Here is a 27,634-nt window from a genome sequence, read left to right as displayed (position 1 = left end):
CATATTCTAAAACCGGTCTAATGAAAGATTTGTAGGCAAGAAGTCTGATTCCTGCTGGGGATTTAGCAAGGGTTCTCCTCAAATATCCAAGTTGCCTCATAGTTTTATTTACAGTGTACGTTATGTGGTCATTCCATTTTAAATCTGACGTGATTATAACTCCTAGATATTTGTAATTATTTACCCGAGATAACGTGTTGTTATCGATGTTGTAGCAGAACTTCAGCGGATTGACTTTTCGCGTCACAGTCATAGCTACTGTTTTTTTGTAGTTTATGCACATTTGCCAAGTTTTGCACCAGACCTGAATTTTACTCAAGGACGTATTTAACAGTACCTGATCATTCTGGCTGTAAATCTCGTGATAAAGTATACAATCATCGGCGAACAGGCGTATTTTAATAGATATGTCGGAAGCAATGTCATTTATAAAAAGCAAAAAAAGTAATGGTCCAAGGACGGAACCCTGAGGAACGCCGGACTCAACAGGCACGGAATTCGAACTGATTCCGTCAATGGATCCAGTCTGACGCCGGAATGAAAGATATGCCGCTAGCCATGAGAGCAATGAATCATTTTTAAGGATAGGTTTCAATTTTAAAAGCAGTTTTTGATGGCAAACGCGATCAAACGCTTTCTCAAAATCTAGAAATATTATGTCTACTTGACTACCCCTATCTAATGCTGCTGCGAGATCATGGACAGTTTCTATTAGTTGTGTTACCGTGGAATGTTTTCGACGGAAGCCATGCTGTCTCTATCAGTTCTCTACAAGAATTCTATAAGGTGTCCTTATCCTATTGCTTTTGTGAACAATCTCACATGTTCATTTTGCTATGCCATTTCTGTGGGCTCTTAAAAGTTTGGTTTCCCTATTTGCAGATCACCGAACTACTGCTCAGTCAATGATGGAGCTTATGAGGCCTTTCCTTCACGAGTTCCTAGAATCAGCTTATGAGGACTATGACATTGCCTTTTGGTGTAAGTTTTCTTGCCATTATCACTTATACGAGTATTGTGTGGTAAGTTGTGTATTCTATGTGTGTTGAAACATTCTGTTACTGCAAGTACAGCACCCGTTAAAAGAAAATACTGCTATGTCAACTGTATTCTTTGGCTTCTGCTGGCAGTACAGTTTACACATTATTGCTTGCAGTTCGGAGATACTTTTGTTATTTTCATCCGACAGTGTTGTGAAGGTTACATTTTAAATAGAACTATGGTAAGCTAGATTGTGCATTGTACCTGATTGGAAAAACAGTGCTAAATTATGTGGTCATGCAGAGACACATATAAGTGTGCTTCTGCATGTCGTATATATCTCTCAGGCTTTTCGTATTTGATGGGGTTTTTTTCAGTAATATGCTTTTCCTTTAATTTTCTGAATCACCTCACTGTTTAAATCTTGTTTAATATGTGACCAGACAGTAATGAGGTTATTAAAATTCATTGCGATACCAGTTGTTTAGGCAACAAGGCACTAAAGTGGTCATTTGCATTCTACAACCTCACACAGAGCTATGTGTGAGATACAGTCAAACCTCGATATAACGGACACGCATATAACGAATTATTGAATATATCGAACTCCTCCAAAATAATTTTGTCAAACATGTATTTTTCATTTCGCATAGCGAACGCGGTTTGGCATAAAACGGATATTACGAACTTCGCGACGTCATGCACTACCTCACTTTAATAGCAGGAGGCAGGCTGCGTTGCACTACAAGTGTGTTGTGCGGCGCAGCAAATGTTCAGAACTACCTCGCAGGCGCTGACAGCGCCACAGATACCACGATGGCATTGAGAGTTGACAGCAAAAGAAATCCATGGCCTCCGAGATCACCTCCACGCGCTCAAACACGCGCGTGGAGGTGATCTCGGAGGCTATGAGAAATCGCATCTCACAATCGCTGACAGCGCCGCTTCAGCAGCGGCGGCAGCGGCGCGATCGAATGTTGCTTTTGCTTTTTGGTTTTTGAGTCTTTCGCATTTTAGTGTTAGCAGTGGTGTTGCGGCGTGGCCATTGTAGCGTTCGATGGAGGCTGTGTCGGTCGTCGTGTGGAGTGTGTTGCGCGGGTGGACGTAGTGCTGTGATGGCGGTGAACGTGAAAAAAAGAGCAGCACTGACGTTCACGACCAAGCTCGAGATAAAATCGGGGCCTTCAAGGCAGTTTACAAGAGGAGACTGATTGACACTCTTTTTGTGAAGCTTCATATGAAGCAGAACTTGGAAGATCGACTTGCTGGGAGCAGCATTGGACAGCGTCAAAGGCGAAACGATTGCCAACTGCTTTCGGCACGCAGGTTTTGTTCCAGCAGAGGCCCTTGCATCAAGTGACAATGGGGATGATCCCGACGAAGCAGAAGCAGAGCTCCGCAAGCTTGATGAGGCCTGGAAAGATTTTTCGCGTTTTGTTGGTGACATGCCCGCAACAATGACTGTAGTGGACTTTGTAGGCGACGACGACATCGCAGCAACCATGGCTGTACTGACGGACGCTGAAATCGCTGTGGAAGTTTCTGAACATCCCGCACAGACGAAGCTCAGGCTGACCCTGCAGACGATGAGAACATTCCAACTTCACAAGCGCTTGCTGCATTGGATTTACTGCGCCGCCACTGCAGTGCTATTCAGAGCAGTGGGTTTGCCCTTGTTGAGTGTTTGCAAACTGTGGAACAGGGCGTGATGCGGAACACGATCACAAAAAAGCAGGCTGTGGTAACGCAGTTCATTGCGCGTAAATAAATGGACGTGACCCAAGTAGGCACCCTCCGAGTTGCTGTGCCTTCTCCGATTGAATTTTGCTGCTCTTGCATGTATTTTCTATGAAATTTTATACATATTACGAATTATAGATAGAGCGAACTATTTTCCGATTTTTTAACTGTTCGTTATAACGAGGTTTCACTGTAGCATGCTTCCACTGCCCTTTTGAGACAATGCGATCAGATAGGACAGCATATAGCTATTATACAAGTAAGCCCATGATATTTATCTCTCATCATTGGACTTCGTGAATGGAAGCAAAGCAATGAATGCTGCTGCACGAAATAATAGTCAAATCCACTTATAACAATACTAGTTAGAACAATATACAATGGACCACCGTGACACTGTCAGCTTTTCTGTTTTCTGTGGTTAAAGGGACATTGCGGCACGTTTTGCAAATATCGGGCTTTCAGCAGAAACCTACAGTTTTTATGCTGTGAACTCTAATCTCAGGTTGCAATTAGGCAGAAAAAAAAAAAACAGAAATGCACAGACCGCGCGACAGGGCTCACAGTGGGTCGCGCCGCCGCCTGTGATTGGCCAAGATGTCGCGTGATGGCATTTTGAGGACTGGGGAAGCTGCCGATGTGGCTTCATCGTTGTGCTGCATGCTGATTGCAGCTCTCTGCGGCTTCGTGAAAGTCATTATGCATGCCATTTCCATTCGAATGACCATCCGGTTTTTCACCGCATGTATCCGTACCAGATGCGCCCACAAACGATGCAGCACTTCCGTTGTGGGGAGCGTAGGTTTGGCATGAAAACTTGCTTTGGTATAGAGTAAGGCAATTTGAAAAGTAGTGTGTGTCATTATTAGCAAAAACTACATGGCCCGTAACGAAACCTCGGCACGCATATTCCTGGGCAGGAAGGGCAGAGAACAATGCACTAGCTCACTACCCCCCCCCCCCCCCCCCCCCAACTCATTGTTGTGAAAAAAGGGCCCAAGGCGAGGTGTATTAAATCCTGCTTTGAGTGCCAGGCATCATACCGTCGGGAAAGAGAAAATTTTATAGAAAGGGTGAAGCAGTACACAGCTGCCACCAGACATATTGACAGTAAGCGAAGCGTGGTTGCCGAGCTCTGCGATGCATTCGAGGCATTGACGGAGCTATTGCACTGGAGACCAAGTCAAACACGTGCAGAATGCTGCTTGAGTCATGGGATATTTAGCAGACATAGAGAACTTTACTCTTTTATCGTACGCTCACAATATAAGTTTAGTGAATTGATGGCTGACGTATGTGGAAAGTCAAGCTGCAGCTTCGCCGCACCCATACCTTTATGAGAAAACCATGTTCTGAAATGTGTTTCTTACAAGAGCCTCGTCGTTTTCATTTCTAATTTAATTTGCATCCTCAAACAAGACATGACTATATAAAATAACGAGACAGCAATAGGTGCGAAATCACGAGGCCATATATGAACAACTTCGATGATTGCTCGCTTGGACGCATCGAAGAGAATCTCGCTCCGTGCACTCCATACCTGAATGCGCCCATATTGAGCTGAGCAGTACACTCCTTATCTAATGTTCCCACAGGGGTTCCACAAACATATCAGGCACGTGCAGTGCTGAAAAGGTTCTCTCAAAGCCATCACAACCTAGCTGCGACACAACAGTGGGCTCTTCTTAATCATCTGCTCTTTCGCAAAGGATCATCTGCGTATGCTGCTAATAAGTTTTTTGGTCTTTAGCACGGAAGCCGTTGCACATACCTTTGCAAAAAAGAAGAGACATGCGAGTACAACTATGCGTCGATGCTGTCTGCCCGTTCCATCACGAGATTGCAGTCTGTGAACAGGTCGCAATCAACGCTAAACGCGATGGTCCATATATAAGTGAGACCTGAATAGTCAGAAAGCAGAGTGTCTAGCAACCGGGAATTGTCAGGGAAATTTCATGCACCGGGAAAAATCGAGGAAATGTCAGGGAAACCATCAAAAATTTTGGCAAGTCAGGGAAAATGAAATGATATATTCTGCAGTGCATTTTCATTTGAAGTTGGCACACAGCAAGTATGTCATTCATCGAGATCTTTTTTTTTGTGTGTGTGTGCTGAGTGCGCGGCCTTCATCGCGGCCGTGTCGCAAGGCGAGGTGCGATATATTACTTTGACGTTAGCGCATGGCTGAGCTGCCACAACAGAAGAACCAGTACGCACGCGAGTTGAGTAGTCAATAAAATATGCGGAAGCACTACGTGAGAGTAGTACGCTATAAAAAGCAGGAATAATCGCGCTGGCAGCGCTGCGCGAAAGCGGTTGGCGAGCTGAGCTACAGCTGAGGTCCGTTGTGACACTCCAGCGGTTGACCGCTCACGTCTTCGCGATCTCACCGCAGGTTCCGCGCTTCGTATGCACGATAAAATTGCTTAACACTTTCATGTTCACAATCACAAACTCGGTACCGGCATCGCATTCCGCGCTAACGCTGAGGTGAAACTCGCGTGGGATCGCGGATTTTCCCGACAGAACAGACTTCCGCTGAAGAGTAGTATGCGGCAGCGGCGCTGGTGTCTTTTGGTGTTCCAACGTGGTGCAGGGCAATCATATTCAACCTTGGCATTGCTTGGCCTTATGCTTTATCTGATGTTTCTAGCTTGTTGGCTTGCTGCTGCTTGCAGGTGAATGGGGCAAGTGGCAGTTTGTAGATGAGGCTTGCTTTCAGTTATGTGCCACTATGTTTTCAGTGCATTGTCTACACTACTTTACCTGGCCTATAAAAGTTTAACTTGTTATTTGGGTGCTGCATTTAATTCGTCTCATGATTTTAATATAGCGTTATGTGTTCAGCCTGTTTTTTTACCCATATGCACAACATAGCTAGCAAAATGGTTCATGCCAACTTTATGAACGAGTTGCACAGCACCTTGGCAGCAAAAATGGTTGAATCTTAAAGCCCAGTGAATGCGTTTACATTGGGAAGAAGCCCACACATTGCTTTGATAAATGCTAAAATGTGACACATTGTCTGCCACTGCCACAGTGAGCGCAGTTATGTAGGCGTTTTTGGCAGTGCAACCATAGTTCAGTGGATAGCTAAAATTAAATAGTCGCAGGAGAAGTTCCAATCTATTTATCTTTTAAGGTCTTGCCACTATTCTTACAATATGTGTACACTTGCCTGCTTTTGCCAGTCAGTCTCCTTCTAATTGTTATGTGCTTATGCTGCTGAGGCATCAATTTCAAAGGCTTTGTCATTACTTTTTCAGCGGCAACTAACATGAAGTGGATTGATGCCAAGCTTTATGAACTTGGGGTGACTCGTCATCCAAAATACAAAATTGCATTCCAGCTGGACTCTGGAGCCATGATCAGTTTGCATACATCGAAATATGGCTTAGTTGATGTGAGTGCGTCGCTGCAGTCTTCTTATTTTCACACATTTCTTTAATTTCTGCTTCAGCCATTTTCACAGTGCTTTCTGCAGCCACTAATAGATCTTTTCAGTAGCCCCACAGGAGACATGTGTTAATGATGTGTTGTGCAACACTACAGAGCACCCACTCCTAGCTGTGCGTCATTGCAGAAGCTGCAGAGCTCCTTTGATTCTGAAACACCAGCTTAGTTGTTGTTTCTTAGTGCACTTAGTACACACAAAAAAGGAGGGCATTCCTAATATATTGGAATTGCAAGGCGATTCTCAATAAGTTATATAAAATATATCTAGGTGTCAGTCTCCCCTGTAGCTCTCCTCATAAAGGAAACAAACCTAGGCTCCCAAAGCGTGAATGTACAAAAAAAAGTCTTTTGCCTTTACTGATAGCAGACAAGCAGGCCCTCAGGAAGGGTAGCACTCATGGGGCAAAGTGGTATCGCAGCTCTTAAGCTCAAACTAAAACTAGATCAGACGCTGTAGCAGCCACTCTGCTTAAATAGAAGACCATTATGGTGTGCTCCATATATCTTGAACAACATCCACCTGACGATAACCCTGAAAGAGTTGGTGGGCCTTTTAAAATCAACTACCAGAACTATATGCGGTAGTTTTTGATGCACATTCTTATTTTGGGGGGAGGGGAGTGAAAAAAAAAATACTGATATTAGAGACAAAATTTGAAGGGATTTTATATTTTCTTATAATGCCTTTCTGTTCTCTGGAAAAATGAACAGTTCAGATTTGTCTTTTATTTCACCACCTATTTTTAGTGATGTTACATTGGACATTTTAGAAAGTCTATATGGAAGCTATCACCTGCTAGTTTTTATCAGCTTATCCTCACCTGCAGTCATTCCAGCAAAAACACAGCATTGGAAGCTGCAAATAACTGATTGGGCAATGTTTAGAGCAAAACCCAGTTTGCACAAAATATTTTCAGAAAATCTTACCATTAACGAAAGTTTGTAGCTTGCATCCTTACTACCACACACTGCTTTCCCTTAGTCCTCAGGGATTGTGGAAGAAAGTCACAAAGTTTGGTATTTTAAAGAATGCAGGGAAGCAAAAAAAAAAAAAAAGCTAAGTAAAACCTGGGAATTTTTTTTTGATACCCAACTTGGAGAACTTTTTTTCAGGTGAGGATGCATTGTGCAATGGTTCCTTGACGCTCTCCATCATGCCAAAAGGCTGATTGCATGTAGGCTTGACCCAGATCAACTGGGGCAATGAAAATGATCGGGAGGCCTACTGATTACTACTGTATTTGTCGTGACTATACAGTGCAGTCCACTTATAACGATACCAGATAAAGCGATATATTGCTTATAACGATGAAATTCTTGAGATTTATCATTTTTGCCATTGCCCCTATGTAAAAATCGACCAGATATAACGATCGATTATCGGCGGTACATCGGATACAACAATAGCTTTATTGCCGCCCGGTGGGTGTTTACCACGAAAATTTGACTGAATATTCAATAAAAGATAAAATATTAAGAAAACAATGACGGGGAAACTTGACATATGCGGCGAAAACGGAAGGAAATGAGCACTATCATCATTGCAATCGCAGCCGCACAAAGGGTGCTGCAGCCATATTGTCATCGCCATCGCCGATTCTGCGTCTGTGGAAGATGGCGGCGACCACATTGACGGGCGGCGTGATAGCTCAAGATATAAAACGGCAGATTCATCGGATTTTTGGCAGGGTTTCAAAGTTGGAATCCTCTTGGAAAAATATGGAGATTCACACTCAGTCGCTAATCGGTTTCTTGCACGCAAAAAGGACTGCCGCCAGCGTACTCGCTACTTGAAGAGATGCTCACAGTGATTGTCAAGCTTCAGCTGCTGCTCAAGTGAACGCAAATTTCCGACTTGTTTAAGTATGCTTAAGTTAATTTATGGCTGTTGATGTATACTGTAATAAAGTCTTTAGTGCTCTTTACGATGATTAGCATTGTTCAGCCCGCATCGCTAGTAAGTAGGCAAGCCTACATGCATGGAAAAATATGTAGGTGTGCTTTTCTCTCTTTTTTTTTTTTGCCGGTCTAGATATAACGATAATCGGTTATAACAATCGGATTTTCAGGTTTTCTCAATATCGTTATAAGTAGACTGCACTGTAGTATTGGCTGTGAAGAATTTGTTCGCAGTTGTGAGACTATCAATACCGGGCAGATTGTAAGTGTTTAGTTTCTGTGCCATTCAAATGAGGGCATCAAGTAAGCTGTGTTTAAATTAATAGAAAAATTTTACTATATACACGAGGACCAATCACGTAACCATACGTAATTGCATTTATCCATAATTTTCATAAACTGAAATTTGCTTACTGGTGGGTGTTCACTGTACCTTTCTTTTGTTTACTTTACTGAAATTTGCTTACTGGTGGGTGTTCACTGTACCTTTCTTTTGTTTACTTTACTTTGTATCTTTCCATGGTACATGCTGTATCAGCACTTTTTGGCTGATCTTTGTGAGGGCTGGACAAGATACTTCGAAAAAGTATCTTCGATACCGATACTCGATACCCTGAAAAATTGTATTTTCGATGCCGATACAGGATCAAAATCGAGTTTCGATACAGATACTCTGTACTTTATCGTCGATACTTCGATACATAACTGAAATCTTAACATAATAAAGGTAGTAATACGACTAGCAGCATTAGGAAATTTTACTGTGCTTCCTGGAAACTTTAGAGCATTCCTATAGCATAGCGTTTCTGAAAGGGCTTAAACAAATATGCCAGCACGGAGTTATTGTTTGGGCAGCTGTCCTTGTCGTCAGAACTTCACATTGAATTGAAGCCATGGTTACAGATAAGTGACTGCTTCCGCAAGCAACCTAGCGAATTCCTTGAACTAATGCTCTTCATACGAACCGACCTGCGAGCACTTGGCTATACATACAAATGCAAAGGTGCAACCTGCGTGCGTTTGGAGAACTGAGCAGTTATACAGCCATTAGTGCGATGACAAACTTTTGAAGCTCTGCTTTTAAAAGAGACTCAAATGAGAAGAGCCTCTCTACATATGCACACGAGCACATCGCAGCGTTGTATTAGATGAAGATGCCAAGCATCCTGGAGGTAGTTACAAAACTATAGGTTCACTAGCGTCGCTGGAGAAGTGCGGTTAAAGATAGAAGTGTCTTTTTTTAACAGAATGGTAGCCAATATGTGTCAATCTGTTCGCATATTTCAAAAATTAGTTTCTTTTTTTAAATAGATATATCTTGTTTTATTCAAGGTTTGCTGCCATGTTTTTCAGACAAAAAAAAATGTTTGACAACGCAAAATTTGTTATTTGAACTTTGCTGAAAAATTTCATTCATTGCTTTCATGTCGTGCATTTCAGAAAATTTTGGATGTAATAATTTTTCCAGAAAGAAAGTCAGAAGCCTGTTCCCAGTGCAGTTACAGAGAATGGATTTGTTTTCCGTCAAACTCCTTAACTACAAGAACATGGTTAGCCGACTGCATCGTGGTGGACTGAGGCCTTAGGAGCTTGTGTTCTTTCTGCCAAGCAGAGCTGGCACGCGGAGCCCAGGGGTTTTGGGAAGGGTTGTGCATATGTTACTGCGTCTGACAGCACTACGAGGGCACTACTTGACGAGAATCAAACGCTGCAGAGACGGACAGGGGGGCGGATGGCAAAGGGTGGGAAGACCGGCTAGATGTACATCAGTGTGCATGATTCCTACTGCGTATTCGCCTTGCGTTTCCACTTTGTACATATCTCTCTGTGTGTCTGTTAAAGGCTTAGCGGCTTCGTGGTACGCACTCGGTGCTCAAAAGTAAAGTGTCTCGTGAGCACCTACTTACCATTACCTCCTTCAGTTTTAAAGAAAGGGAATCTGAAAATGTGCTTGACTATGAGGGGCTGGGGCATTTGTAGGGAACTCAGACGGTACTACAAGCTGAACTGTCTCGGAGCCTGTACTACGGTCTGAGCGATCGCTAAAAAACCGAGTCTCACAGCGGTTTCATTATTTGAAGTTTTCTTTAGTATCGTGTATCTTCAAAATACACGATACTTTAAAAATGTATTTTCGATACAGATTCTCCGATACTTTCATTTTCTGCACACGATACCTAATACCGATACACAAAATGTATCTAAAGATAGTATCGAAGATATATGTATCTTCAATACTGCCCATGACTGATCTTTGTACATAACCTAAAAGATCCATGCAGTGGCAGATTTCTCACATATTCTGTTGCCATCTGGAAATAAATTTTTTCACTGAGAGTGCAGTGAAAAAAAAAAGAATGCAGGGAGCATTAGGTAGATGACACTGGGCATTGTCTAGTTACGTTGCCCCAGTAAGACTACTTTGCTACCTTTGTTCATCATTTTGTCAAATTTTGGTGTGCGAACTTTTTTTTATTTTTGTGTTTTTCACTGGGGTCACGCATTCTGTGCTAAAGACCAACATTGCCAAATGTGACCCTTGCTCATTTATTGGCTTGCTTTCAGGTCAAGCCACTGGCATTGATATGGGGCCTAGTTCCGGCATACCATTCTGGCAACACAATAATGATTGATGACATTCGAAGGAACTTCCTCATGAATCCACAATCTGGCCTGAGGGTGAGCTAGTGCATGTTCTGTTGTGAGAAGACTGTCCTGCTGGCACGCTCCCATGACTGTTTTTTGTGCAGACTTGTCACAAATTGCTTGTATTTGCCAGGTGAGGCCATTCCGCAATGCGCATCGTCATCGAAACACGGACCGTGAGCTGTTGCGCTTGGCTCGCTACTTGAAAGATATTGCCTGCTCGGTTAGCGACTTCATGGAGCTGAATCATCGCAACTGGGAAACGTGAGCTTAATTTCTTGCCTTATCTCACCTTTCGACAGTGTGTTTGCAGTTAGCAGTGCTAGTACAGTCGACGACCGATTTTTCGGACGCCCAATTTTTCGGACATGCTTGATTATTCTGACTTTTTCCCGGCCCCAGGACATACCTTATAAAGTCAATGTATTACGCTGCTCAAAATTTCGGACACTCTAAGGAGGGATATTCGATTTTTCGGACATTCCAAGCGTCAGCCGGGCCAACTGTCACACATTTTGAGCGGTGTCGCCGCCATCTTGTTTTTTTGCTTTTTCCTTCGACAGCCTCGAAACTGGCGCCGGCCTTGCGTGCCGCTCCTTAGCTAAACACGCTGGATCGAGGCTATAATATTTGCCTAGCAGCTTCCGTTTCCGGGACAATGTCGCTGCCGGAGTGCTTTTTTTTTTTTTTTCTTTTAGCGTGATCGCTTCTACTGCCTGTTCCTCTGTGTGTTTGCCGTGTAGGCCTAGCCGTGGTCATGCTGATGCGAGAACTACGTTCTGTCGCTACTGTGGCTCGCATTTTATTGAATCTGCTTCAGTTCTGTTTCCGGATTTTACAAGATTTTGTTGTTTTTTTTCGTGCAACGCGACAGCGAGAAGGCACTCAACGGAGTCGGTGTTGTGATTCAGTGTTTGGTGGTTGTGGTGTGCCTCGACAGTGGGAAAACCTACTCTGTAGATTTGCTTGGAGCACTTAGTACCCTCGCCGATGCGTGGAAGTCTGTAGCACCCACAACGCTGCGCAATTGCTTCCGCGACGCGGGATTTGGGCTGAATGACGAGTCGGCTGCCTTGGACGAGGAGAGCGTCGTCGAGCAGTTGTCAGGCAGTGAGCAGTTCATTCACGACCTTCGCACTGCTGGTGTCGAAATTCCATCGGCCGTCTCGTTTTCAAAGTTCACAGACGTGGACCACCAGTTGGAACTGTGCTCTTGGCTCATAGATACAGGAATTATTTGCCAAGTGCTTGTGGAGTCAGAGCGAGGACGATGATCACTCACCTGCAGCAGCGCAGTCGACGCAAGCTGAGCTGATGCAAGCGAAATTGAGGTGGACCTGTTCGCATGGAAGCGGAGCGTGGTGCAGAAAAGCATTCATGACTTTTTCCAGCCTCAAAGTGAATAATAGGAAATAAATTGAGCTTTCTTGGTGCACATTTGTTTTTTCGGACTGCCCGATTTTTCGGACATTTTCGTGGTCCGTTGAGAGTCCGAAAAATCGGTCGTCGACTGTAGAGTTCATAGTTTTTGTTGCATCGGTACTTTTTTTTTTTTATTTGGCAAGTGCAGCAGCTCAAGTTGGTTTGTAGTTTCTGCACAAGTGATGGCATTCTCTATTCTGTATACTGTAAATTATCATTTCACGCTGCTGGGTGTACCCATCTTGGGCTTAAGCGCTAGTTTTGTCACTACCCCCTTGAGTTGTAAATTATTACTCAGAAGGAGAAAATTTTCCAATTTTTGCAAGGAACATTACAAAGTTGCACAGAAAATAATTTGCGTCCTTCATGAGGATTGTGTGATACACCTTTCAGATAGGCATATGCTCACATCCTGAGAAAACACTGCTTTCAGGATCTCATTTATTGTATTTTGTGTGCTCGTTATGGTCAGAAGTGGTTATATAGCAAATATTCACTTTAGGCCTTCTAATGCACTGTTGTTTGAAACGAGCAAAAGCCTGCGGTTACCAAAGCCATACCATGCGTAGCAATCTATTTGCTATGTTTATTTTGCATGCCTGGAAATGGTTTGCTCAGCGTGTTGCAGAAGGGTCTTAAATAGAAGTGGTGGCCAATCGTGGTGCATTATGTGCTAGCAGCAACCAAAACGTGTACCAAATATGCTACATGTACTTGTAGAAACACTGTAATTGATGAGGGCACCACTGAGTGCTTTGGTGCTCGTTAATTCGAACTTCACGGGATCGGGAAAAAAGTTTGAATTATCCGATGTTGGAATTATTGAATGCCCTCGAAAAAACTGACAAGAACCATCTGCATTACGGTAAATTTACTGTATTTACTCGCATAAAGAACCCACTTGCATAAGAACTCACCCACCCACCCGCGATTTTTACCTAAGAATTTGAAGAAAAAAAAAAAGGCGTCAGCTGTTGGTGCGTCCCTCCATTTCGCGCCGTCGCGGTCCACAACACATTCCTTGGTAGTTCGCCAAGATGCTGCGCAGCAAGAACATAGCGATGTGTTTACCTTTTGACGTTGGCTCTAGCAAGGGGGGAAGCGAACTTGGCAGAGTGCCAGCGCTTGTCCGGTTGCGCAAGCCTCGTTTTCAGTATGTTCGCTTTATCATGCCATAGGCGATTGGGGCGGGCGCTGTCTACTGCCACTCAATCATTGTAACATGCGATAGCAGCAAGTGCCTTTTGAAGCAAACGATGCTAAAAACTAGTGTCATGACCGCAGCAGACCGCGTGCTCTTTTACGACCGATAAATGGAAGAATGGACAACTCTCGCATAGAAAAAAAAAATCCCGCGTAACCCGCAGCGCCCATCTGAAGTCCTAGCCTTTCATGGGCGTTTGCTGGGGCCGCGCCGACAGTGCTTATCTGTATTTCCGAATGAAGGAGTGTTTGCAAGTTTCGGAGGTTGCGTGGAAAAGAGAGCAAGTAACCGCAGCTGCTAACGGCGCCATTTAGGCTTTACCCACTCTTCCATGGTTCTATCTGGTTTCATCTTCTGTCCCCGTTTTGTACGCACGCAGCCTCTAACTGCGGCGCTCTTTTGCCGAGATTTTTTTTTTTTGCCACGTGCTGTGCGCTAAGCCGCCCATACGCGGCGGTGCGTAGTTCGAATTATCCATTGCGGAACCAACTCGTGTTCGAATTAATGGGCTTTTTTGTACACAGATCTCTATTGAGCTTCGCTGGACCAAGTAGTGTAGTTCGAATTTGTAATGAACGAACGCCGTGTTGAGCTGCACGGAATCAACAAGTGTTTTATTGGAAGAATGCTGCTGGGATGGATGGATGGAATATAGGAGCGTCCCCTTTGAAACGGGGTGGTAGCAGTAGCTATCATGCTCATTTTTCTCCCTATATCTTAATAATTGATTTAGAATGGTTAACTAAACCATCATTCTATTCATTAAATTTTGTTCCTACGTTACTAACATTATGGCACTTCTCTGCTTTTAAGCCACCAATCTTCCAGTCGTTTTTTGCTAGTTTCCACCGCCGGTTTATTCACCCGGCCACTGTTATCTCTAAACCCCAGAGCTTCAGGAACAGTGATTGCGCCTGTAGCAACTTCCGGATGGATACCATTACATTCGAGTATAATATGGTCAATTGTTTCACTGGAGTTTCCACATACAGCACATGCGTCATCTCCATTGTTAAATAGCTGAATAGCTACGACGAACACCATCTGGTGATAACAAACACAGACGCAAAACCTGGCGCATGATCTCTTGAAACACACCGATGATGCAGCGCGTGATTACACAGTCTATCACATATCCAAAAAAAAAGGAACTGCAACCCTTTTTGGGTATGACCAATTTCTATAATCGTTTTTTGAAGGGCAGGACAGAGGTGGCAGAAAAGCTGTATCGTTTGTTGGATAACAATGTAGCATGGAACTCGGGTGCAGAGCATATGGAAGCGTTTGAAAGTCTGAAGAAGTTGTTAGCATCTAACTCGTTGCTGGTGCATTTTAAGACAGATTCCCGTTAGTGTTGTCATGCAATGCATCACCTGTGGGTGTGGGAGCAGTTTTGGCTCATCACGACAGCAAATGAAATGAGCAGCCTGTGGCTTATGCGTCAAGAACAGTATCTAAGGCGGAGCGAAATTATGCTTAAATTGACCGTGAGGCTCTTGCCGTGGTTTTTGAGAGTTCGACATTTCCACCAATACCTTTATGGGCGGAAGTTTCTTATTCTCACAGATCACAAGCCCCTGCTAGGAATTTTTCAGCGGCAAAAGCAAATTCCGGAGGTCATTTCTCTTCGCATGTTACGGTGGACGCTAATGCTGTCAGCCTACGATTATGTGCTTGAGTACAGGAAAACCAAGGATCATGGAAATGCAGACTACCTAAGCAGGTTACCGGGGACCCTAACCCAGCAAGAGACAAAGGGGTCAGGTGACATACTCCTGCTGGAAGCTGTCGAGTACCCTCCTGTGAGCGCAATGGAAGTGGCAACATTCACCTGGCGTGATCCAGAGCTGTCACAGGTGAAGCAATGGATCCTAGAGGGCTGGCCATGAGATCGGGTAGCTGTCATGGATCTCCGGAGAACGCTCAGGCCGAAAGCATGAACTAGACGCCAGCTGTACTCACACGGACGCACATTTAATACACATACACACAAACGCTAACACGCAAACAGAATTAACAAAAACTAACACAACCTACAAAGACTAATGATTGACACGATGCTTCACACTAAGAGACAGTGTACCACTTTTGAGCTTACAGTTTGAAGCGGGCGACGAGTTTCGTGGGTCCAGGCAATGGCGTCAGCATCGAGGTGGTGTTCGGCTTGCAATGCGCTGTTCTTGTTGGCCGTAACAGACGACCTGCTGTTGAAGCGTGTTCTGAAGCAACGTTGGTGTTCGCGGCGGCGTTTAGGTGAACCACCTGGGCGATGCAGGTGGACGGTGTTACAAGCTTTGGAGGTGCCTCTGGACGTAGCAGGTGACTGAGTAGTTACTCAATCCCCGGAACCGGTTCGAGAACAGCAGGGAGTCTACGGTGCAGTGCCATAGAAGATGAGGCTACCAGTACAGTAGCCGGCGTTGCTCACTCCCGGAGCCTCCGCTTCTGTGGCTTGCCCCCCTTGCCTCTCCATAGCGCGCTTTTTTATAACCTTCACATTGATACACGTCACCCTTATCGTCGTCTTCATCGTCTTCTGTTCTCCAATCAGCGCTTGTCATGTCGCCGACTACTTCTTCTTCATCTTCTTAATGCTTCGTTGGTCCACGTAATCCTTATCGCCGTCGTCGTCTTCTTTGCTTTCTCAAAAAGCCTCTGTATTTGGCCTCTTACATATGACCAGGGCCCCCCTCTCTCAAGAGTTTTCCCATGAAAACTGCTTACAGTTTCGCTGCCATTACGACTTCCAGCAAACCGAATATCTTCTCTAGCCAGTCTGGACCCAGCACTTATAACACCTCAGTTAACTTGAACGCACCCGAAGCACATAACTGACACAACACACCAAAATTGTTTTCATCTAACACTATCACAGCACTATCACACCACTGACACAACACACCAAAATTGTCTTCATAGAGCATTCTCACAACACTATCGTTGTCCGTAGAGTGTCCTTAATAAACATACTAACGTGCACAATACATTTCATTGTGTAAACGCTCATCAACAAGCCAAGAAACAAGCACACAAAAAAACATAAATCTAACTAAGTCTGTTCGGCTCTACTCATGAAATCTGCGCCAATGTTGTCTCTGCCTTTTGGGATTGTGCGTTGGCAAACGTCGCACGACCTAACAAAGCGTTTAACGTCGCTTTGGACGCCCGGCCAAAAGAACTCCTCTGTGATTCTGGACACCGTCTTCTGAACCACCTGGTGTCCGGCCATAATGGTGTCGTGTCCTAAGCGTAAAACAGTCTCTCGCAAATCTTTCGGTAACACAAGCTGTTGGACCTGCCTTCCTGAGCTAAATATGCATTTCCTGTGAAGAAGACCATCTACCAATTGAAACTGAAATGAGGTACGACTCCGTCTCCTTTCCTGCATTTCCCCTACTTTCTTCGAAGCAGGCTTGCAAGTTCAAATCTTCTCTTTGCTTAATTGCCATTTCGCCCGGTGTTACTTTCAGGCAAATCGCAACGGGAGTAGAGAGCGGCCGCTGCTTTGCTCTGGCTGTCTCTTGCGCTCGTGTCTCTACTGCCGACGAGAAACTGAGTGCACCATCCCCTTGCTTGGAAGTCGTGCGCCTTTCCTCGTATTGGTGCTTCCCGACATCTATCATCCTCTACTCGGGATCAGGGTCATTGACGCTTCTTGCACCTGGAATGTTTCCCAAGATGAGATCATAGATTGGTTGCTCTATGCATTTTGCCAATAGCTCTCCGGTATAATAGGGGGTTGACACTACAATCCTGGCTTCTGGCAGGTACCTAACTGTGCTGTCCATCAGGGTGACAGCGGACGCTTCCCTTTTTAGGTCTTCATTCCTCACTAGGCTTCTCTGAACCAAAACTGTGTCGGCTCCACTGTCTCTAAGTGCCAATATATGACTGCCCCCTATTTGTCCAACCACCACTAGCATTGCTGTTTTCGACTTGGGCATTCCACTCTCCACTTCATTGTCCAGTGGCGTTTGCTCCTCTTTAAGCTGTGGAACTTTGGCTGGTGTGACAAGTTCTTTCATTAAATCAACAACACATGCAGTTCGGTCCTGCATTCCATATTGGCATTCTTCCACAGTATGCCCTCTCCTGTTGCAACCTCGACACACGACCTGCGTCCTCCGGGCCGCATTGCTAGATCTACAGTCAGCTGCACAGTGTCCCACCCTGTTACAGAAGAAACATCTGATTGGCGCCTTAAACGCCCTTTCAGAGGGTCTTGGTTTTGCTGAATTTAATTCTGAAACCTTCTGATTTTCTTTCGTCTCCTTACTCATATTCCTGAGATCTTAAGCTTCGAGAAACTGGTCTGCATTCTCGGCAACCTCTTCTAATTAACACAAATTTCTTTCCTTCAGGAATACTGCTAGATTTGGACTGCAGCATACTAGGAACTGCTCTGTCACCAGCTTGTCACACAAGCCTTCAAAACTCTTTTCTGTGTTCAACATTTCAAGCCACCTGTCAAAATAGTTGGCTAGTCGACAAGAAAACTGCTTAGCGTTTTCAGAATCCTCAGGTCTCGCGGTTCAGAATCTCTCGCGAAAACCTTCTGCTGTTAGCCTGAATCGAAGTGCCTTCTTGACTTTATCGTAATCCATGGAATCAGACGCAGGCATCCTACCAAACACATTGAGCGCTTCCCCGACTAAACACATTCTCAACGCTGTTGCCCATTCACAGCGCTCCCAACCTTATCCTAAAGCTATCCCCTCAAATCGTCGCAGATATGCGTCCAAGTCACCTCTTTTGTCATCAAAAGGAGCCATCAGCTTCCTCGGACAAACTCTTGTCGATCTAGGCGCTCCTATTCCTACTTTGTGCGGTCATGCATCCAACCTTCTCAGATTTCTGGTCTAACAGTTCTTTAACATTATTATATAATCATAGGTATAGTGGGCATTTTTGCCCACTATACCTATAGTGCAGCGGTAGCGTAGCGGTAGAACATCCGCCTCGCATGCAAGAGGACTGGGACTCAAATCTCGGTGCCGCGCAATTCTCCACTGGAACAAAAAAAAAAATAACACCGCGTGTCGATGGAATTGCATAAACAGGTTTGGGGTGCGACCTGATGCCGATGAACATATCCGGCAACGCACTCCCTCACTAGAACAGAAGTAGGCCACCCTGGTGCAGTAATTGGCCGCAACCTCTCATGATTAGTTCCATAAAACCCCGGCCCTCAGTCATCAGCGGCTGCGGGACAAATGACCACGGCGGCGGTCAGACCTGTGACACAGCAGTGGGTGCTAAGAATTCCTGGCTCCGCTGGACAGGCCGCCATTGGAAACTGACCCTGGCAACGTTTAACGCTAGAACCCTAGTTAGTGAAGCTAGTTGCGCTGTTAGAGGAACTAGAGGGTATGAAATGGGATGTCATAGGGCTTAGTGAGGCTAGGAGACCGAATGAGGCATATACTGTACTGAAGGATGGGCATGTACTGTGTTATCGAGGCTTACCGGAGAGGCGAGAACTAGGAGTAGGTTTCCTTGTCAATAAGTATATAGTGGGTAATATAGATGAATTCTATAGTATTAATGAGAGGGTGGCAGGTATCGTAATTAGACCTAATAAGCGGTATAACCTGAAGGTTGTACAGGCCTCTGCGCCCACATGTAGTTATGATGACCAGGCAGTTGAAAGCTTCTACGAAGATGTAGAATCGGTAATGTGAAAAGTAAAGACTCAGTATACTGTACTAATGGGAGACTTCAATGTCAAGGTAGGGAAAAAGCAGGCAGGAGACCAGGCAGTAGGTGACTATGGCATTGGTTCTAGGAATAGCAGGGGGAGTTACTAGTTGAGTTTGCAGAGCGTAATAAGTTAAGAATCATGAATACCTTCTTCAGCAAACTGAAGAACCGGAAATGGACATGGAAAAGTCCTAACGGGGAGACTAAAAATGAAATTGACTTCATACTGTGTTCAACCCCCGCCACTATGCAAGATGTAGAGGTAGTTGGGAAAGTGCGATGCAGTGACCACAGGATGGTGAGGTGTTGAATTAGCCTAAATTTGAAGAAGGAACGCAACAGATTAGTAAGAAAGAAACCCATCAACGAATAAGCGGTGAGGGGGAGGGCAGAAGAGTTCAGAATCTCGCTACAGAATAGATATTCAGGTCTAACCGAGGATGCCGACATTACCTTAGAAGCAATGAACAATAATTTCAGAAATATCATTACTGAGTGCACTGTAGAAGTAGGTGGTAGGATAGTTAGGATACCAGTAAGCTGTCTAAGGACACGAAAGATTTGATTAAGGAACACCAGAGTATGAAAGCTTCCAATCCAACAAACCAGATAGAATTGGGCGAGATATCATAGCTAATCAATAAGCGCAAGGTGGCTGATATAAGGAAGTATAACATGGAGAAAATTGAGCATGCTGTAAGGAACGGGGGAAGCCATAAAGCGGTAAAGAAGAAATTGGGCATAGGCAGAAACCAGATTTATGCGCTAAGGGACAAGACGGGCAATGTCATCACGAATATGGACAAGATAGTCAAAGTAGCCGAGGAGTTCTATACAGACCTCTACAGTAGCCAAAGTAGTCAGGACCGTAATGAGATTGGCGGTAGGGAAAAACAGTCAGACGTTCTACCAGTGACGAAGGACGAGGTCAAGAAAGCATTAGAAACTATGAAAAGGGGGAAATCAGCTAAAGAGTATCAGATAACTAAGATTTGTTGAAGGACGGGGGCGATATCGTGCTAGAAAAACTGGCCACCCTGTATACGCAGTGCCTGATGTCATCGACAGTACCGGAACCATGGAAGAATGCAAGAATTATCCTCATTCGTAAGAAAGGGGACGCTAAGGACCTTAAAAATTAGACCAATCAGCTTACTGTCTGTTACATATAAGGTTTTTACTAAGGTAATCGCTAATAGAATCAGGACGACCTTAGACTGCAATCAAGCAAAGGATCAAGCAGGTTTTCGGTAACGGTACTCTACTATCGATAATATCCATACCATCAACCAGGTGATAGAAAAATGCTCGTAATATAACCAGCCTTTATACATAGCATTCATTGATTACAAAAAAGCCTTTGACTCAGTAGAAACCTCGACGGTGATGCAGGCATTGCGAAATCAGGGGGTAGACGAGCCATACGTGAAAGTGCTGGAAGATATATATAGTGGCTGCAGAGCAACCATAGTTCTGCATAAAGAAAGTAACAAAATTCCCATAAAGAAAGGTGTTAGGCAAGGAGACACGATCTCCCCAGTACTATTCACAGCTTGCTTAGAGAAAGTATTCAGAGACTTGGAATGGAAGCAGTTAGGGATAAGGGTAGATGGAGAATACCTCAGTAATCTGAGATTTGCTGATCACATTTGCTTGCTAAGTAACTCGGGGGATGAACTGCAAATATTGATTGATGGCCTAGACAGGAAAAGTAGAAAGGTAGGCTTGAAAATCAATATGCAGAAGACTAAGGTAATGTTCAACAGCCTCGGGAAGGAACAGCAGTTTACGTTAGGTAGCGAAGCACTGGAAGTAGTAGGCGAATATGTCTACTTAGGACAGGTAGTAACCGCAGATCCAGACCATGAAAAGGAAATAAGGAGAATAAGATTGGGATGGAGCGCATTTGGCAAGCACTCGCAGATTATGACTAGCAGCTTACCGGTATCGCTGAAGAAGAAAGTGTACAACAGTTGCATCTTACCTGCACTCACCTGTAGGGCTGAAACGTGGAGGCTAACCAAGAGGGTTCTACTTAAGTTGAGGACAACACAGAGGGCTATGGAATGAAAAATGGTAGGGGTAACATTAAGAGATAGGAAGCGTGCAGAGTGGGTCAGAGAAATAACTCAAGTTACTAACATTCTAGTGGAAATCAAGAAGAAGAAATGGGCATGGGCGGGACACGTAGTGCGAAGAGAAGATAACTGATAGTCGCTTAGGGTAACAAATTGGATTCCAAGGGAAGGAAAGCGTAGCAGGGGGCAGCAAAAAGTTAGGTGGACAGATGAGGTTAAGAAGTTTGCAGGGGCAAGTGGATGCAGCTAGCACAGAACCAGGTTAATTGGAGAAATATGGGAGGCCTTCGCCCTGCAGTGGGTATAGTCAGGCTGATGATGATGACAATGACACGGAATATATCACGTCAAAACTTCTTTTATTTTTTTACAAAATACTGCAACACGAGGGCCAAGCAGAGTGGGCAAGATTACAACAGCCAAGATAAATTCCATTCGAACAAACTTCGAACGAAAGAAAAATAAAATGAAAAATCTAAAAACACAACTATGACAATGCACGATGAACATGAAGGCAGACAGTAGGAACAGGGATTGCTGTATGAACAACACTGTCCAATGAAAACACTTTCACGAGATACAGAGTATGAAACATAAGACTGTCGACTTCAATACATTCCAAAAGACAAGGAAAAAAAACGAAGCCAAACAAGATAAAACTGATAAAAGGGAACAAGCGCTCTTTAAAGTCGTTAAGATGGTGCGAGCAAGACGTGATCTGGCAAGCTATTGCGCTGGATGATAGTGCAAACAAAGAAAGAATGTTTGAAGAGGTTTATGTGGGCTAAGTATTGCATAAGGCTGTGGGCATGAACATTCCTAGTATGCCGGGTTAAGCGCGGGCACAGGTAGTCCTTGGCGGTGGAATTAAACTGTTGGTGGTAAAGAGAAAAGAAATTTTAAACTGGCAAGTGCTCTTCTTTTTCTAATAATGGAATATTATTTACGGCTATGATGTCGGACGGTGAAGCACGCCTTTCATAACTGTTGAAAATTACTTGACAGTATATACAACAAAACGTGCACGAGCTGCAGGCGTTTATTATTGCACTCTTCGTCGTGGGGGCGAAGAGCAAACACGAAAATTGAGTTGCAAACTGACTGACCAAGTTTCAATGCAGAAGCACAACGCACGTTAGCCGCGAATGCAATCTGTCGCCGGATGGTCTACTTGTCGCGCTCAATGCCGCTGCCCTTCGCTCTCATCTTTATCTGATCTCAAGAAACGTGACAACAGGTGCCATTTTAGTTTTTGTGCCTCGTGGCGTAACCAACCGCACCAAAACTTGCTGGAATACCAGGAATTGTGCTCGAAAATACAGCAAGCGCGCGCATCTAATGCAGACAGCTCATGTTTTTGCCTATACCACGAAAGTCACTGCTGTCGCCAGCGCAGCCGCATCTCCACTGACGTCATGGGCTGACATTTGTCTATAGGCTGTGAATGTTGCAAATACAGTCAACGACTGATTTTTCGGGCTCTCAACGGACCGCGAAAATGTCAGAAAAATCGGGCAGCCCGAAAAAACATGTGCACCAAAAAAGCTCAATTTATTGCCTACTATTGACTTTGAGGCCGGAAAAAGTCATGAAGGCTTTTCTGTACCCCGCTCCGCTTCCATGCTAACAGGTCCGCCTGAATTATGGCGAGAGTCTTAGTGTAGCCGTAAGCCGATGAAAGGGTTGTGACCGCTTGCATCAGCTCGGCTTGCGTCGGCTGCACTGCTGCAGATGAGTCGTTGTCGTCGCTCTCGGACTCCACAAGCACTTGGTGAATAATTTCTGCATCTGTGAGCCCAGCGCAGAGTTCCAACTCGTGGTTCACGTCTGTGAACTCTGAAAATGAGATGGTCAATGAAATTTCGACACCTGCAGTGCGAAGGTCGTCAATGAGCTGCCTGACAGCTGCTCGACGACGCTCTCCTCGTCCAAGGCAGCCGATTCATCGATCAGCACAAGTCTTGCGTGGCGGAAGCAATTTTGTAGCGTTGTGGGTGCCACCGACTTCCATGCATCGGCGAGCATATTAAGTGCTCCAAGCAAATCGACAGAATAGGTTTTCCCACTGTCGAGGCACACCACCACTACCAACCACTGGACCACAACACCGACTCTGTCGAGTGCCTTCTCGCTGCCGCGTTGCACGCAAAAAAAAATAGTCGTTATAAAAACCGAAAACAGCTTCTTGAAGAACTGAAGCCAATTCAGTTAAATGCGAGCGACAGTAGCGACAGAACGTAGTTCTCGCATCAGCACGACCACGGCTAAGCTTACTGGCTATGCTCGGCAATGCACGTGAAACACAGCAAACACACAGAGGAACAGGCAGTCGAAGCGATCAAGCTAAAATTTAAAATAAGTACTCCGGCAGCAAGCAGTGACATTGTTCCGGAAGCGGAAGCTGCTAGGCAAATAATATACGTAGCCTCGATCCAGCGTCAGTTCAGCTGAGGAGCGGCACGCAAGGCCGGCATCGGTTTCGAGGCTATCGAAGGAAAAAGTAAACAAACAAGATGGCGGTGACACCGCTTAAAATGTGTGGCAGTTGGCCCGGCTGACGCTTGGAATCTCTGACAAATTGAATAGCCCTCCCTAGAGTGTGAAATTTTGAGCCGCGTAATACATTGACTTTATAAGGTATGTCCTGGGGCCAGAAAAAAGTCCGAATAATCAAGTATGTCTGAAAAATCAGTCGTCGACTGTATACAGCTGAGTATAGGGGTGACATGTAGACAGTGTTCCACAATGTGCAGTCAGATGTTTTGACCTAGTAAGCGCCAGTCACTCTTGTGACTGCCACTTACTGGGTGACAATCAATGCCTTAGGCAGCGTGGCCAACAGCCAAAATGGTTGTAAGGCGGCACGATACACCTGTCCAAATGGATGCAACTGCATTGCGCTATGTTTGTACTTTGCCATTTGTTTGAGTTGTGCAACATGGTGAACCTTCACTTCTCCATTTCTTTAAATATTGAAGGTTGGGGAGGGATAGCACAGGCTCTGTGTGCACTCCAGGCAGAACTCCCACAGTGCAGTCCACTTATAATGATACCAGATATAGTGCTTTATCGCTTATAACGATCAAATTCTTGTGATTTATTATTTTTCCCATTGTCCTTGTGTAAAAATAAGCCAGATATAATGATCGATTATCGGCAGTACATCGGATACAACGATAGCTTTATCACTGCTCGGTAGGTGTTTGTCACGAAAATTTGATTGAATATTCAATAAAAGGTAAAATATTAAGACAATGACGTGAAAACTCTACATATGCGGTGAAAACTGAAGAAAATGAGCACTATCAGCCACGCAAAAGCAGCGAAGGGTGGTGCTGCAGCCGTGTCGTCATCGCCATTGTCGATTCTGCGTCCGTGGATGATGGCGACGACCACATTGACAGATGGCACGATAGCTGTCGAGATGAAACGGCAGATTCATCTGGATATTGGCAGGGTGTCAAGGTTGGGAGCCTCGTGAGAAAATATGAACATTCGCACTCTACAATTTTAATGATCATCAAGGCTGGGGATGTCCTTCAGTTCATCCAATCGCTAATCTGTTTCGTGGACGCAAAAAGTACTGCCGCCACCATACGCGCTACTGGAAGCGATGCACACAGGGATTTTCAAGCTTCAGGTGCTGCTCAAGCGAGCGCAAATTTCCGACTTCTTTAAGTATGCTTAAGTTATTTTATGGCTATTGATGTATACTGTAATAAAGTGTTTAGTGTTCTTTACGATGATTAGCATTGTGCAACCCAGTTTACTCATCGTAAGTAGGCAAGCCTACATGCATGACTAAATACGCGGGTGTGCTTTTTTTTTTTTAATTTTTTTTACGCCGGTCCAGATATAACGATAATCGGTTATAACGATCGGATTTTCAGGTTTTTTCAATATCGTTATAAGTGGACTGCACTGTACAACCAGCACAAGGGCCTGACCAAGACTGGCCTAGGTCACAAGGAGGATACAGAGGGGACTGAGCCTGATTGATTGCTTCTGCATGAGGAAAGCACAAGGGGCATAAAATGGGACTGACAGAAGTTGCTGAAAATTAAAAATCAGGGAAGTTTTATTTTGCAGGAGAATGAAAAAAGCCTAAACTTTGCAAAGATGTAAAATCTTACATTAATACATTTAAGCTATAGTGCTCGTTAGAATGTGCAAAATAAATACTCCTCAGGTAAAAGTTGTATGACATATTTTCCAAAGGTGTCTTCTTTATAATTATACACTGTAAAGCTTACAATTGAAGACCTATGATGTGCTATTCTATGGGAAATAATGACAGACTTAGTGGTTTGGCACTCTTTGCGTTACATTCCAAGTTTTTCAGCATTTGCTAACCTAAGAGATTTGGAAACTGAAAACATCATGTTCCTGAATGCTTCTAAAGCAATGTTTTATGCTCTAGGTCGAAAATTGCTCCTAACTGAATTTTGACGGTAGCATTACTGATCTTGTCTCATCCCTTAATTCCAGCTTCATGCCAAAGGAGCTGCGCTCACCTGAAAAGAAGTCAGAAGGAGAGCCGGCTGAACCAACTCTGCCTCACTTGGCAGCGCCTGAAGTGCTGCCATCTGAAGCTCCCCCACCTGATGAGGGAAATGATGAGCCAAAAATGTAAAACAGGTGTCGAATGAAGGGTCACTGACCAGTATCTTTATCTCATTTTTGCCAAGAAGCATCTACTCATGGGTACATGGCTGAACCATGTTCTTGTGTGCAGTGCCCTAATGTGAAAATTTAGATTTTTAACTTCATTTGCTGCCTTAAAGCACTTAGTGAGTCTGTGGCAAGCCTCAACAATGAAGTTCCATTATTTATCACTCCACCTAATGCAGTTATGTGGAGTAATGCTGTGATTACTTGTTGAGGCTGCAGAATGTGTGTGTGTGTCTGAATGTGTGTGTATGTGACCGATGTGCAGTGCTGAGTTGTAAAAAGGCATCTGACACGGCAAATCATTTGAAAGTGATCTGGACTACTTGTTTTGCCTGGAAGGTGTGGGCAGTGGAACACGAATGTATATGCAAATAAAGTTTCATTTGTGATCGCAACCATTGCTTTGTTTGAATTATTGAAAGAAATGGGTAAAGGCGTGAAAAATTAAGCACTTTGTGCAAAATGACTCTACCCGGCTGCACAAAAAGAAATAGCAATTTCTCACCCAGCATTAGTTTGGAGTCTTTTACTACAGGGACTCTGGCAGCTCATTTGACCCTTAGTCAGCCTTGAATAGGGTCAGCGGATAGGGAGATTCTAATCGCACCTAGTGCACCCTTTCGGCATAGCATTGTGCACATGCATACTGGAGCTCTGCTATTCCTTTATCTTCCTAACTGATAGGGTCAGCAGCTCTAAAGTTTTCAAAAGCCCTCTATTAAGCCCCATACTTATGTGCATGCACATCGTATTTCCTGCGACCAGAACAAGTCGCTGGCACTGCCTGCTTCCTACGACTGCCCCTCCAAATGCCTTCGCAGTGTTCCCAATGGATGATGCGCACTCCAGCCTGTGCACACTTCCGTGCTTGCCTGGCAGCGTATTCTGTGGCCAACGTTTCCTCTGCAGTAATGCCATGCTAGTTTTCTACTAAATGGAAAAATACGAGCTCATAATATGGCAGGCAGACTGCTTTCTATGTCTAGTCATTGATAAGCAAGTGCTGCATGCAATGTCTGCCATTTTATTTGGGATGCACATTATATTACCCTTGTCATGTAACAAATTGTGTGAGTGTTCTTCAAATGACTATGACTGAAAAAATTTGTCGATAGCACATAGAGCACATAAAATATTTTTAACTTGGGCAGTTACCTTCAGTGATCTGGAGACCGCGAGAGACACACAAACGTTTGCTGATGAGATGGCTATTGGATATTGCTAATTTTGAAATAAAAATGAAGTGTTTTTATTCTCGAGAGAGAGCACCTGATATAGGGCAATAAATATGTGCAGCCTGCTGCTTCGCACTTCCTCTTCGTTTGAATAATTAATGAACTTGTTCTTTTAAGTTTCCGGTGTTACAGCTGAGCCCAAAATCAACTGTAAGTGTCAAGTAGTCTATCATTGCATTTTCTAACATCTGATTGCTTCATGGTGTTCTTTGATTTGTTCTTTAAATTCAGTATTGCCAAACTGTAGCATCTGCATACAAAATAGCACAAATTAACTGTATGCAAAGTCATCAATTCACTTATTGCCTCACATCTGGGGACACATAGCACCTAAACACTTATGAAAATTGAATTCCGGTCATGGTGGCCACTTTTCACTGGAGGCAAAAAGCTAGGTGCCCATATGCTGTGCGATCTCATTGCATGTTAACCCCAGGTGGTCAAAATTTCCGGAGCCCTCCAATTCCACTACGTCGCCTTTCATAGCCCGAGTTGCTTTGGAGCGTTAAACCCCACAAACCAAATCACTTATGGAAAGTGCTACACTATAACTGGACGCATACACTAAAGTCTTCGGTGATTCTATGGCAGATATTCTGATT

At 44.3% G+C, this 27,634-nt stretch overlaps 1 protein-coding gene across 1 annotated transcript in view; it reads left to right on the top strand.

The window, feature by feature from the left end:
* Nucleotides 1-25,798, top strand: part of Ublcp1 (Ubiquitin-like domain-containing C-terminal domain phosphatase 1) — a 30,191-nt gene extending 4,393 nt beyond the window's left edge. Inside the window, exons 3-7 of the mRNA XM_084591505.1 lie at nt 883-981; nt 5,988-6,124; nt 10,642-10,755; nt 10,856-10,986; nt 25,615-25,798. Of these exons, the coding sequence (XP_084447631.1) occupies nt 883-981; nt 5,988-6,124; nt 10,642-10,755; nt 10,856-10,986; nt 25,615-25,759 (626 nt within the window). The 3' untranslated portion in view covers nt 25,760-25,798. The remainder of the gene's footprint in view (nt 1-882; nt 982-5,987; nt 6,125-10,641; nt 10,756-10,855; nt 10,987-25,614) is intronic.
* Nucleotides 25,799-27,634: the final 1,836 nt, after the last annotated feature.

The sequence above is a fragment of the Amblyomma maculatum genome, chromosome 1 (assembly GCF_055883805.1).
Source record: "Amblyomma maculatum isolate TAMU_Amacu chromosome 1, ASM5588380v1, whole genome shotgun sequence".
Lineage (NCBI taxonomy): Eukaryota > Metazoa > Arthropoda > Arachnida > Ixodida > Ixodidae > Amblyomma > Amblyomma maculatum.
This window is presented reverse-complemented; position numbering and strand designations above follow the sequence as displayed.